Raw genomic sequence first — 13,573 nt, 5'->3', positions numbered from 1 at the left:
TCCAGGAGCTGCATTCTGTTCTGAAAAAGGCACATGTCCCCCAGTGCCTTATTTTAAAGCAAAGTGCTATTTTAAAAAAATATTTTTGCTTCTTTGAAACCCATTATGGGTGAAAGGCGGGATATAAATCCTGGAAATAAATAAATAAATACTGTGCTGCAGAATTTGGGCAGCATATTTGGCAAGGTGGAACAATCACAAAAATGTGTGTATGTGGCCTGTGTGTTCCCCACCTGTTTTAGACTAGAAAGCAATTAACTTTAAGAATGAAAGGGCAGAATCTAGATAGCTGAAACACATAAATACAAAAGCAAGAAAAATCAGAAACCAAGCTATCTGAAAATACTTGGTTTTCTCCATATCTTTGAACAGGTTTTACACACCAAGTACTTCAAAAGTCGAGAGAGAGAATTTTAATGCCTTCTTCTGTGCAATAAACAAATTCACAAAATATTATAAAAAATAAAACTGTTCAGCATAGATAAGCAATACAGTACAACTTATTATGCTGACCTGCAACTGATGTACACGGTTTTCCTTTCTGGGTCATTTAGTGGCAATCCACTATATTTACTACACGAAAATTACTTGAACAGCTTTTGTGTAGTTGTTTGCTCCAAAGGGCAGTTGCAATTCATACAATAGTTGCCTATGTGGAACATAGTGCTTAGCTTGTCCACGCTACATGCATTGTGAAATTTATATAGTAGCACTGAGGAGGAACAGTATTAAAACTAATGATGTTATCCACAGCCAAACAGACAGCTATAGGGGCCTGGAAAAACTTATTCTTAAATAAAATTTATTAAGTCTCTAGTCCAGATAAAAACACTGTTTCTTCACATACACCCAAAAGCCCTCAGTTTATTTTTATTATTGACATACCAGGCGTTCTAGCATCTCTTAAGCAGGTTGGTGATTCCATATGAAGCAAGGCTTCTGCTGCCTCAATTGTCTTATCTGAGCAGTGCACATTGCTGCCATGAACAGATGCTTCCACTGTACAAAAAAAACATGAATAAATGAATCAATCACACAAGCTCGTTTTGTTGACGTATATGCTAAACCAAGACCTCTAACATGGCCTAGAACATCCAAGTCAAAGTCAGATGGAACAACAAGAAAATTTTTTTGGGAGGGGGGGGAATAGTGGTTATATCAGGAGATGAGAATTCAATGCTTCCTCATTTAAATGCTTCTGTTTGTCTAAACAAACACTACCCAAAGTAGTGATGGTCTGCAGTAAATGTCCGGGAAACAAAGGAACAATAGCAGCCAATGGACACAAACACAGTAATGGTCCTTAGCACTTGATTGGGGGGGGGGCCTGCCAGTCCTTCAAATCACACTGATTTGAAACAGACACTAATTTGAAGCTAGACATTCATATCACTGTGTGCACAGAAACAAGCACTTCAGAGCTGTGTTTATGTCAAGATGAAACAGTTCATTTTCTCTAAGATGGAATTCTTGTGCATTGTAACATATTTAATCATTTCAACTATGAATTGCCAAATTTCAAAGGACAGTCTAACTCTGTTTAGTTGTTACTGAAGCATGTTTACTCAACATTCAAGGAGACAGAGTACACTCACCCTGCACTCCATCCTCACTGCCATCACTCTCCATACAGGAAAGGTGACGAGACTGCAGTGATGAGCTTCAAATATTCATGGAGGCACTCCACATGAGCTGGGACCCTGGAAATGTACAGGTTCAACTAATGTGACTACCTCCATGGATAAAAGGCTCTCCATTTCAGTTTGTCTCCCTTCATCTGTAAGAGGGAAACACAAATAGAGACAGAAGTGAGAAGGCTACTCTGCTCCCCTTGATCAAAGGTTGAGTAGATATCCTTGACTAACAAGTGAACAGGGTTCCTATTATCTGGGGGAGTTTTGGGGAGAGGAGAGAGTGATCTGTCCAAAATGCACACCTGTGGAGGAACCCCATCAGTTAACATACCCTTGTTTTCATTAACCATTGACTCTTTCCTTTTATAGCAAACAAACAATGTGCACATACAGCAACCTAGTAGTAAACATATCAGGATACAGGTTTTCATTCTATTCTAGCTATTACCATAAAAAATCTCATAGAAACAGTTCAGGAAAGAGATTTTAAAAATTGTTCACTGATGCTGATGAAACAGCATTACATTTAAAAGACATTATGGTGATCAAATGGTGTTGGGCACAATGATGTCAAGCTACAAAATAAGTTAAGGCAGTTAAAAGGTGAAGTTCCAATTACCTGGGGAAATTACTGATTTCCCCTGCCTGACTTCAAAATTACAGGAAATATGACATCTCAGCTGGGCCATATATTCTACGACTTAAGCAGTCATTAGAAGTACTCTTGAATTTCTGTTGGTGTGGTGGTGTTGTGTATCTTGAAGTAATTTCTGACTTATGGTGACCCTATCAGGGAGGTTTCTTGGCCAGATTTGTTCAGAGGAGATTTGTCATTGCCTTCCCCTGAGGCTGAGAACATGTGGCTTGCCCAAGATCACCAATGGATTTCATGGCCGAGCTGGAAATCGAACCTTGGTCTCCAGAGTCATAGTCCAACACTTCCAGTTTTCTGACATTTTGGTTGCCCTCTTTTCAATGCAGAGCATGATCTTCCATATCCCCCCTCTAAATAAGAGTAATTCTAAATTCTCAAAAATACACTGAGACTTTGAGATATAAAATGTAATTAGTTTGTTAATCAATTAAAAGACAAGCAGCTACTTTCTTAAGCAACTATTAATCTGCTTGGTATTTCTACTAGTTACATCTTAACTCCAGAAATAAGAATAAATTGTGCTGCACAGCCAGTTATCACCCTAATGTAAGCTACTTATCTAGTTAGGGTGTTCAGCACTAATTTCCAGGGTAGATATAGCTAGTTCAATTTTTTTAACACTAATCTTTGGCCAATGAAGTAGTTCATAGATTACTTTTGTCTGTTTTCTTGAAAGGATGTGCTTTTTGAGAACAGTTTTTTTTAAATCTCAGCCAAATTAATGCCATATCCTCTCATGTTTGTAGTAGGATCTTACCCAGGGAAACATTAGGAAAAATGCTAATTTTTGAAACAGTAATTAAGATTTTATGAACAGCTTGTGTCTGAATTGACATAGATGCATATATACATATTGTTAATTTCTCTCTTTATTTTCCCTGTGGAGATTTTTTTAAACTAGACATGTAACCACCTGCTGTATTTCATCCACACAAAGTAAGGTGTATATCCATTCTCTTCTTCTGTCCGTTTGTCCCTCCCTCTCTCTGTCTCCAACAGCTCTTTCCATTTATGGAAATCTACTCAAAGCTAAACCATTCCAGCTGGGCTGCCAGCATCTAAATCTATCTTTAGAATAAGCAGGGTCACCTATCTGCAGTGCCAGGAAGTTAATGAAGATTCAACTGGTGATTCTCTACAGAATCTTATAAAGAGCTATGCTGTTACTTCAATACTCTACGTTAAACATGAGACAAAAAGTAACCATTAAAGAAGAAGAGCTTTTGATACCTAGATCTAATTCATGTTAGGCAGGCCATACAACATTTACAGTCAGCCCTCCTTATCCACGGATTTTTTTATCCATGGATTCAAGCATCCATGGCTTGAAAATATTCAAAAAATATATAAATTCCAAGTAGCAAACCTTGATTTTGCCATTTTATATAAGGGACACCATTTTCCTATGTCATTGTATTTAATGGGACTTGAGCACCCACAGATTTTGTTATCCACGGGGATCCTGGAACCAAATGCCAGCGGATAACAAGAGTCTACTGTACTAATGTGAATACTCATTCACAACAGCAACCCTCTTTTCCAGAGTAGAACATTGCACCACTGAATGGATTTAACAGATTTAGAATGAAGAAACATTCTTCCTCTTAGGTTGCATCCACATTGCAGAATAATCCAGATTGACACCACTTTAACTGTCATGGCTCCATCCTGTGGAATCCTGGGATTTGAAGTTTATGGCGGAACCAGAGCTCTCTGGCAGAGAAGGCTAAATATCTCACAAAACTACAAATTCCAGGATTCTATAACATTGAGCCATGGCAGTGCCACAAGTGGTGGAGTCATGGCAGTTAAACTGGTGCTCCGCTCTAGTGCCACAACAACTATAGTTCCCAGAATTTCATAGCACTGAGCCATGGCAGTAAAAGTGGTGTCAAATGGGAGTATTTCTCGAGTGTGGATGCACCTTATGTCATCTTGTAGCATGTTCCTGGGGGCTTTTGGGGAAAAGAATCTGACCATCAAGAGCTATAGGTAGCATGTATGTTTAAGCCCACACATTTCAAGAGCCACCCCCAAAAATGACTGAAATGATCATTTACAAACGGGACAATAAAAGTTCAGCTCAGCACTAAATTCTCCCAAATATTTCAATCAATCTGACAACCAGACTCCTAATTGATTAGCCATACAAACTGGATTCTGTGCATAGTAAGTGTGGACAATTTTATGAAAATGGGAGGTTTTTAAACCAACGAACGGTCTTTTAACTTTTATTTACTTGGTTTTAAAAGAGTTAATTTTAAAGATCTGGGCATTATTTATTCATTTATTAGTTTCTTCCCTTTCTGTGAAAAAGTAATGCTTTATAAAGTTAACAAGCACCATTAAAACACGGTATAAAAAACAATTAAAATGAATTAAATAATAAAACCTTTAAAATCATTACCATAATCAAAATAATTAAACTCATCAAAATAAACATAACAATTGTTTAATAGGCCAGTTTGAAAAGATGCATTCCCTAAAAGCAGGGAGAGTGAAGCAGATTTTAAGGAGAATGTATACCAAAGTCTGTAAGCAACAAGTGCTCTCTCTCATACCCATTAAGCAGGTCTCCACAGGTTCTGGTATTCTTAAGAGAACCTTTCCTAGAGATCCTAACATCTGAATAAATTTGTAACAAAACGGGAGGTCCCTCAGATAGTCATGCAATGTAAGGCCTTAAGAGCCAAAGCCATCATGAATTGGTTTGGAAAGTAACTGGGATCCGAGACAGATCGTTCAGGATCAGAGTACAGCCTGCACTCCCGAACTGCAGGCTTGCCATCCATGGATTTAAGCATCCATCAATAGTAAGCCGCATTGCCACTAACGACAGCATGTGCATGCAGTTGCAGCAGAGCAGCTGCGTAGATATGTGCCACCACTGAGAACCACGGAACCTGAGGCCCCATGGGGTTTTTCATCCATAGTGGGGTCCAGAACCAAACCCTTACAGATAACAGGGTCCACTGTAATATGATCTCCATTGTGTACATCAGTTAGCAGCTGCATTTTACACTACCTGAACGGTCCAGACATGTTTCAGTGTTCTGAATAGGGCATGTATTACATGCCCTGCCAAGACACAGTGTAACTACAGAATGGATGACAAAAGAACTACATTAGCAACACTGGGAATTTAAATTCACTCTGCTTCACATACATAATACATGGATTATAAAACTGAGTGTTTTAATTGCTCAAAAAGGAATACCAATAACATAAATGCTGGGTAGAGGAACTTCTTACAATAGTAAAGTCAAAAAGAATAAAAGAAAATTAAATTCCATTGAGAATACAGGGCTAGATCCACTCAGATCCCATTGAGATTAACTGAATCTACATCTGCATTGCTGAAGTAATCCATGCATGGATTATTTCTGAAGTGCAGGTGTAAGCCTAAATAAATTTATTTCAGTAGGAAATAAAGTCTACTAATCTTAATTCAATCTAAATTAAAGCATTCACTTTTAAAGTCCTCGTTCTATTTACTGTGCATATACAGTTGGCCCTTCTTATACACGGATTTTTTTATACACGGATTCAAGCAAACACGGTTTGAAAATGTTCAAAAAAAGTATAATTTTCACATATCAAACCTTGATTTTCCATTTTTTATAAGGGACACCATTTTGCTATGTCATTATATTTAATGGGACTTGAGCATGCATGGATTTTGTTACACGCGGGGATCTTGGAACCAAACCCCAGCGTATAACAAGGGTCCACTATATGTGTGTTCAAGTCACCTGCTGACTTATAGTGAGCTTATGAATATCATTCGGTTTTATTAAGCAAAGAATACTCAAGAGGTGGTTTTGCAAGTTGCTTCCTCTGAAATATAGCCTAAAACCCCAGGAATTGATTTGTGGTCTTTCATCCAAGTATTAACCAGAGCTGACCCTGCTTATCTTCCAAGATGAGATGGGATCTGGTGCCTTTTAGAGTATATAAGCTTCTTATAGTTTCTGTAGATCTCCCCGATTTCTTTGCTGCCCAGTTCTTGCCCACATTGCTGTTCTTAGCTGCCATCAAGTCAACAACATATAATGACCCCATGAATGAGAGACCTCCAAGTCACCCTGTCATCAGAAGCCCTGCTCAGGTCTAGCTAGCACATCCTTAAAAAGCTGTTAGATCTTCCCAGCTTGTTACAATGTGTGTGTGCACACAAACACTGATCTTGTCACCATGAACAAAACCAATATTAAAAGCAATTTCAAATAAAGTTATTTTAAGGGGCTTCTTAAGCATTGAATATTCAGCACTGCCAGAATGTTTTAAAATCTTTCAAAGAAATTTATATACATAATTATGAGGCAGGCAAGTATTCTCCTTCAATTTAGACAGGACCAAGGCTGAAAGATACCTGCGTGTCTAAGAGCAACTAAAGTGTGCATAACAAGCAAAATCAGAAAATGAACCTCCTGGTTCATTCCAGGCAATTCATTTTTATAGCTGCCCCTCTGTACCCATAGATTCTTTATCCATGGATTCAACTATCCCCCAATTTAAAATATCTTTAAATATACACATTCCAAAAAGCAACCCTTAATTTTGCCATTTTTAGTAACGGACACCATTTTACTTTGCCATTATATTCAATGGGATATGAGGATCCACAGATTTTGGTATCCACAAAGGGTTCTGGAACCAAACCTCAGCAGATAACAAGGGTCCAGTGTACTCACACACTAATATTATGCTTCACTAGCTGGCATAATTCAAGCCTCTTTCTTTAAAATGTTTCCCCAGATCGTATTGAAAATACTAAATTACTTTACAAAAGAAGACAAATAACTCAATATGATAGTAATATGTTTCATTCAATTAGAATCACAACTGTGGGACTGCAAAGAAATTAGATTCACTTTCTAAGCTGACTATTAATAAAGAGAACCTTATTTTTCCACATCAATATGCATTTCTAAAATAAGACAAACTGTTCAGGCCATATTCTTTTTGATATAGTAAAACTCACACACTAAAACATTTGTAAAAATATTTCAGATACTTACTAATGTCAGTTGTCAATGTGTGAAAATTAACTAGTTTTTTTTTCTAGTCAGTGTAAAAGAATCAAAGTCACAAAAAAACAAACTGAGCAATTCAGTCCAGTAGAACTGATTTTCAGCAAGATACACTGCTGTCAGCATTTCAGCTCTACAGTTAACATTCATGCTAGATGAGTTTCATTAATGTATTGATAAAGCTAAACTTCTAAGAAATCCTAAAAAAGGTAACAGTGGGCCCATACACATAGGCCAAAATAAAGCTGCTTTAGGTCACTTTGAAGGTATGCTGTTTAAATGAAACACACATCTTAAGAGGCCAGAAGCTGCACCAAAGCCACATTCCAGTCCTAAGGACTGGAGTGTGGCTTTGGCACAGCTTCCGGCCTCTTAACATGCATGCATCATTTAAACAGCATACCTCCAAAGTGACCCAAAGCAGTTTTATTTTGGCCTGTCTGTATGGGGCCAGTGTTATGGTATAAAACTGTGAAATAGGCCAAAGTCCAACATTTTTCTCTTTCCACCTTTACCCTTGGGCCTTCTTGTACTATCATCTCTCTCTCATTACTATACCAACATGACATAAATCCCATGACAATAAGACACATCTGCACAATGTTGCTGTCATAATCAAATGGAGTATCGACAAGCTAATCCATGAGTTCTGCTACATTTGTTTAGATGTAGTGAAAATATTTTTAAAAAATATTTATCTACAAATGTGCAGCATTTAAAGTACAACAATGAAGACTCAGAAAGAACCAGAAAATATGTGCTAATACTGGCATACTGAAGGACAAGCAGGAGGAGGAACAGACAGGGACCATATCCCTGATCAGATCCACCAATAACATGATAAAACTTTTATTCCCATGTACTGGTGTTGTCTCAGCTATAATACAGCAATTCTGTAGCATACTATATAGTCGGCCCTTCCGATTTGTGGGAGAACCGTTCAGGCCCCCCCCCTCCCCAGTGAATCAGAAAAATCATCAATATTTGAGCCCCATTTATTACAATGGAGGCGTGCTCCCAGGCGCAGGTGCCATTATGTCCCTCCCGGCTTGCTGTCCGCCAAAGACCGCGATGCAAACGGCAAGACTGTGAATCAGGAGATGACTGTAAACCAAGAGTGTGCAACTTTGGAAGGGTAGGGCCACATTAGCCCCTCATGAGACCGTGAGGGGCTGCACTTCCCACCACATGTTTCTCCCACAAAAATTAAAATTGGGGTTTTTTTCAAGCACCCTTTAGGGACACAGGGGCATTTCCACCACATTTGGAGGCCATCCTGGGTGTCTGAGAGACATTTTTAGGGGGGAAAGAGTTTGAAAGAATTACTTGAAAAAGTTTTCCAACATGTTTTTTGAACTGTGGGGCATCCAGGAGGGAGGGTTCAAAGTGTGGTGAAGATGGCCTCCACACCCCCTAAAAGTAATTGTGGAGCATTTTGCCTTCTCAAGGGCCCTGGGGAGCCAAATGTGGCCTATGGACTCTACTTTCCCCATCCCAGCAATAGATGCAGGATGGGCAGCACTCTGCTTTCAAGATGTTTTTGGACTGAAACTCCTATCAATTCTCACCACTAGTACTAGTGGATGTTGTGATGTTATTCTACTGAGATAGATTAACTTTTACACACACTACTAGATGATAGGCAGCATACTAACCATAACATCCGCAATCCTGGAAAATAAAGAGCAAATGGGAAACACAACTTTGAGTCCACAGCAACTGTACACCTCCTTACCAATTACAACAGATCACCTATGTGCATCTAGTCATCAGTTCGAAAGCGAAAAGTATATACTGCAAATGCACTCACTATCCTTCCCGCATTCATAACTAGGTAAGAATTGCAGATATAAAGAATGGCTGTCCTTTTTCTGATGACAATCTCCAGGCTGTAAGCAGCTCTACAGATCGTGAAGCAGAAGTCAAGAGACATGTTTAAATTCTGCTGCCCAGCAGATGGCACCCTTCCCTGTTCTCAGATGTAACACCTGTCCAACTATAAAGTTTGCATACAATTCACAATCATGGTCATCTACATTACAATAGTAACTGTTTTGCTGTGATGAAGGTTGGAGATAGAAGAAGGCATGTCAATGACAACAGAAGAGTATAACATAAAGAAACTGTGACCTAACACAGTAGCTCAAAGTCAAGGGTCTCAGGTTAGGAGGTAGACAAAAAGAGTTAACATTCTGTTTCTAGTACTGTTCCTAAATGTGGACATAATCATCATACAGCCCTATATGGCTGAAAAGGAAAGAACTACATTTAAGATTACACAAAAGAATTAACAAATCAATCCAGTAAGCAGTGGGGAAAGAATTCAAGTCAAGGAAACAGTGGCCTGTTCCGCATGGGCCTATACTCTGTGCGTACTAGGGTTGAAAGGGGCGTCACTTCCTGATGCCCCTAACTCTAATACGCGCAGAGCATACACAAAAATGGCGGTGCCCATTCCACACGGGCGCCGCCATCTTGACGTAGCGGATGCGTTGTGTCCGTACATCGCGCAGCACAAATGACGCCGCAAGTGCGCCATTGGCGCCTCACAGCGTCATAACCGCGCCACGAAAAGAAGCGCCATTTTGGGGCTTCTTTTTGCTCCGTGAGGGAGTCGCACGGTTTGGTTGCTGCGGCTCACTTGTGGAGCAACTGGCAGCGCCAGCAGACCACCGCTTTTAGGCGGTCTGTAACACTCCAGTGTTAAAATGGGTTGGCTGAACTTCTGTCTTTGCCACGAATTTTAGTAGATGCCAGTAAAGCACCTGATTGAAATTTGGTAAAATAACTGCCTTTTTGTATGAAATTAGGTTTGTGTTCTTAAATAATTGCCATTCTTATGCTTCTCTCTACCAATAAAGGGTACTTTGGGACATTTTGTTGTAGGCAGCATAGAAGCAATTTATCACAGTGATATCTAATGTACAACACACTGTACACTATTATTAGTACATTCTTGGAGTTACAGAGATGAAATTTGGAGTAAGACACAACATTACTTGATCCTCAAGAAAGCCCCATGTATACTTTTTAACTTTTCCACAGTGATGTTTATGGCCAGCACTTCAGAATCCTAAACATAACCTGTTTCAAAAGCAAACAAAACAGAGTGTGTTAAATACTTGCTTGCCTATTCCAAATTAATACAGTAAATTCAGGTTCGCTTCCTATAAAATGTAGCCTACAGCACCTGCTATTCCTTCAGTCCCACATCCAAGTACTAATCAGGGTTGGCCCTGCTCAGCCTCCAAAATCAGATAGGATACAGTGCCTTTAGGATATTTAGGCATGACATCACAGCAATTCAGTCTCTGAGTAATTTAAATGTAGCAACAACAGGAATTAAATAAGAGGCACTTAAAATATTAAACACATTATTTCTTGTGAGCGTACCACATGTGGATGAACTAAGAAAGAAGAGACACAATGCTGAGAGAAACCTCCCCCCCGCCGACTTTGAGAGTAGCAGATGCAAGAACTGTGGTTATTCTGCCTAGAAGCCATAGCACTAGAAAAGAGGGCACAGACACAAGGCTTCAGTCAGATGGAGTTGGATGCAAGATGTGCTGAATGGAAACAAGCAGCGTGCCACATATGTTCTCCCACCTGGGACCTAAAGTAACTAAGCTAGGGCTTGGAAAATGTATATCAGAAGTCTCAGAGGAAATGCACTTTTTCTTCCAAGCAAAAGACTTATTCCTTTCACAGCTAAATGGATCAGGACAGAATTTGCCTCTTTTGTCTTCTGGTGTATATCTTTCTTGTTCATCCCCCCCCTCCACCTCAAAAAAATTATCCACTACAGGAATTGCTGGAGGAACTATCCAATCATGACCTGCTTTCTCCAAGACTAAACTTACCTACCAGATGACAATTAATATATATAAATTGACAAATTTTGCTTTGCACCATACAACAAATTAAAGTGGACACTTTCCTTCTGTTTGTTTTGTCACATGTATTATGTATTCTTTCTACTACATCCTCCAGGCAGTCTACACAAAGTTTCCAAACAGTCTCTCCATCCAAACTAGTGTGACCAGATTCAGATCTTTTTAGTTTTTAGCACAGTTGCAGTATCTTGTGTCTTCAGATTGTTCTTCTCAGATTGTGGGAAAGGATGATAGCAACGTAACAACGGCATTGATTTATCGCAGTAGTTTGTTTCAATCTTCAAAGGAACTCAAAAAATATGAGAACTAGCAATGTAAGATTATGTGCTAAAAGAATGGACAAAATGTGGACCTTCAGATGCTTTTGGGCTGAAACGCTAAGCATTCTTCACCAGTGGCTGTACTGGCCAAGAGCTGCAGTCCAGCAACACCTGAAAAGTCACAAGTTGTTCACCCTCCTCTGGATACGCTCCAGCTTCTCAACATCCTTTTTGAACTGTGGTGCCCAGAACCGAACACAGTATCCCAGAGGAGGCCTGACCAAAGCAGAACAGAGAGCACTATTACTTCCCTCGATCTAGACACTACACTCCTATTGATGCAGCCTGGAATCGCATTGGCCTTGTTAGCTGCTGCATCACACTCTTGGCTGGCGTTCATCTTGCCGTCTACAGGACTCCTAGATCCCTTTCACATGTACTGTTGTCAAACCAAGTGTCCCCTGCATCCAATACCTCTGCATTTCAAGGGGGGGGTCCTGCCTTACATGTCTCCCTGTTAATTGTATACAGAAACCCTTGGAGTTTTTCATGGATTGAAGAGAGAAAGAAAAACCCAGAAAGGCAGTGAAGAAGTACTTTCTACCATGAGGCCGGAAGCCTATTAAATATACTGTATGGGTCTCTCTCTCTCTCCACACAACGGCGGGGGGGGGGCATTTAGGAGGCCTGCCCACCAACAGCCAGGCTCTTCCACTCCCCTCCCTCCACTGGCGCAGCCCCGCCCTCGCTTCCGTGTTTACAATCCTTCCTCTTCCCTCCAATTCCGTCCTTGCGCTGCCAGCCCCTCAGAGAGCCGCCACTCAGCCTCTGCTCTGCTCTCATTGGCCCGACGAAGACGGCACCGTTCCGAATTCGAACGCCCTTGGAAGGTGATTGGTCGAGACGGCCCTTGGGTCCCGCCTCCCCTCCCCACCCCGCGCATTGGAGCTCCTGAGGGAGCCCTGCGCTTCCGCTATAAAGGAGGAGGAGGAGGGAGGGAGGAGGGCCGTGATGGTCCCCCCGTCTTTTCTGGCTTTTTGCTATGGAATTCTGGGAGTTGGAGTTTGTTGTGGAGGCCTCCACAACAAACTCCAACTCCCAGAATTCCATAGCAAAAAGCCAGAAAAGACTTAAAACGGTGCCAAACCAGGCTATCTCTCCAGTGTGGATGCAGCCAAAGTTCCCTCGAAAGAGAAGGGGGCCTGGAGCCCCACCAGAGTTGCCTCAGAGATTCAGGACGGAGAAGGAGGAGGGTCCGGCCCGAAAGGCGCCTCTTTTTCCACAAGGAAGCCGCCTTTTCCTGCCCTCCAGGCAGCGTGGCGGGGCTTGGCGGGCTCAGCCTCCTCCGACGCTCGCTTCCTGGTTCTGGCTCCAGAGGAGGAACAGTGCACACAATATCTATACACACAATCATACGATATGTGTGTGTGGAGATAGATAGATACATATATGTGTGTGTATATAGACATACAGTGTATAGACACACAAATACACACACACACATACATACACTATATGTATACGTATATAAACAGTACGTATCTATAACTATACAGACTATATATATGTGCACACATAATCCAAATACACTATATATATATATATATAATGTATTTGTGTGGACTATATATATATGCTCATACACAGTATATATGTATATATAGAGAGAGACTGTGCACACAATACACACACACACACACTCTATATATATATATATATGTATGTATACAGAGTATATTTGTGCACACATAATCCAAACTCGCTCTCTATATATATATATATATATACAGTATTTGCATATATAACTATACAAACTATATGTGCACATATAATCCACACACACAATGTATATATAGCAGCAGAGATATATGCATACACTATATACACCATGCATGCACAGACACACACACACGGAAACGCAGGCGCAACATACACACTATACAGCGTACAGAGACGTCCGCGTGGGGGAAGCAGGGTCAGGGCCACTCGCGCGCCCAGACCCGGCCAAGGGGATCATCATCACTTCCTGGATTCGCCCTCCCTCCCTCCCTCCTCCGTTCCTCCGGCGCCAGGGCCGCCCCCGGGAAGAGCGAGAGGC

General features: G+C 40.7%; 1 protein-coding gene across 5 annotated transcripts in view; it reads right to left on the bottom strand.

Moving 5' to 3' along the window:
- Window positions 1-13,573, bottom strand: part of ELF2 (E74 like ETS transcription factor 2) — a 50,609-nt gene that overhangs the window by 7,178 nt on the left and 29,858 nt on the right. For 4 of the 5 annotated variants that reach the window (XM_042467481.1, XM_042467482.1, XM_042467485.1 and 1 more), the window contains one exon: window positions 886-999. In XM_042467481.1, coding sequence (XP_042323415.1) covers window positions 886-999 — 114 coding nt within the window. Of the gene's footprint in view, window positions 1-885; window positions 1,000-1,595; window positions 2,468-13,573 lie in introns of those variants that run through there. The other variant, XM_042467484.1, reaches the window with a different exon arrangement.

The sequence above is a fragment of the Sceloporus undulatus genome, chromosome 5, assembly GCF_019175285.1.
Source record: "Sceloporus undulatus isolate JIND9_A2432 ecotype Alabama chromosome 5, SceUnd_v1.1, whole genome shotgun sequence".
In the NCBI taxonomy this organism is placed as follows: domain Eukaryota; kingdom Metazoa; phylum Chordata; class Lepidosauria; order Squamata; family Phrynosomatidae; genus Sceloporus; species Sceloporus undulatus.
This window is presented reverse-complemented; position numbering and strand designations above follow the sequence as displayed.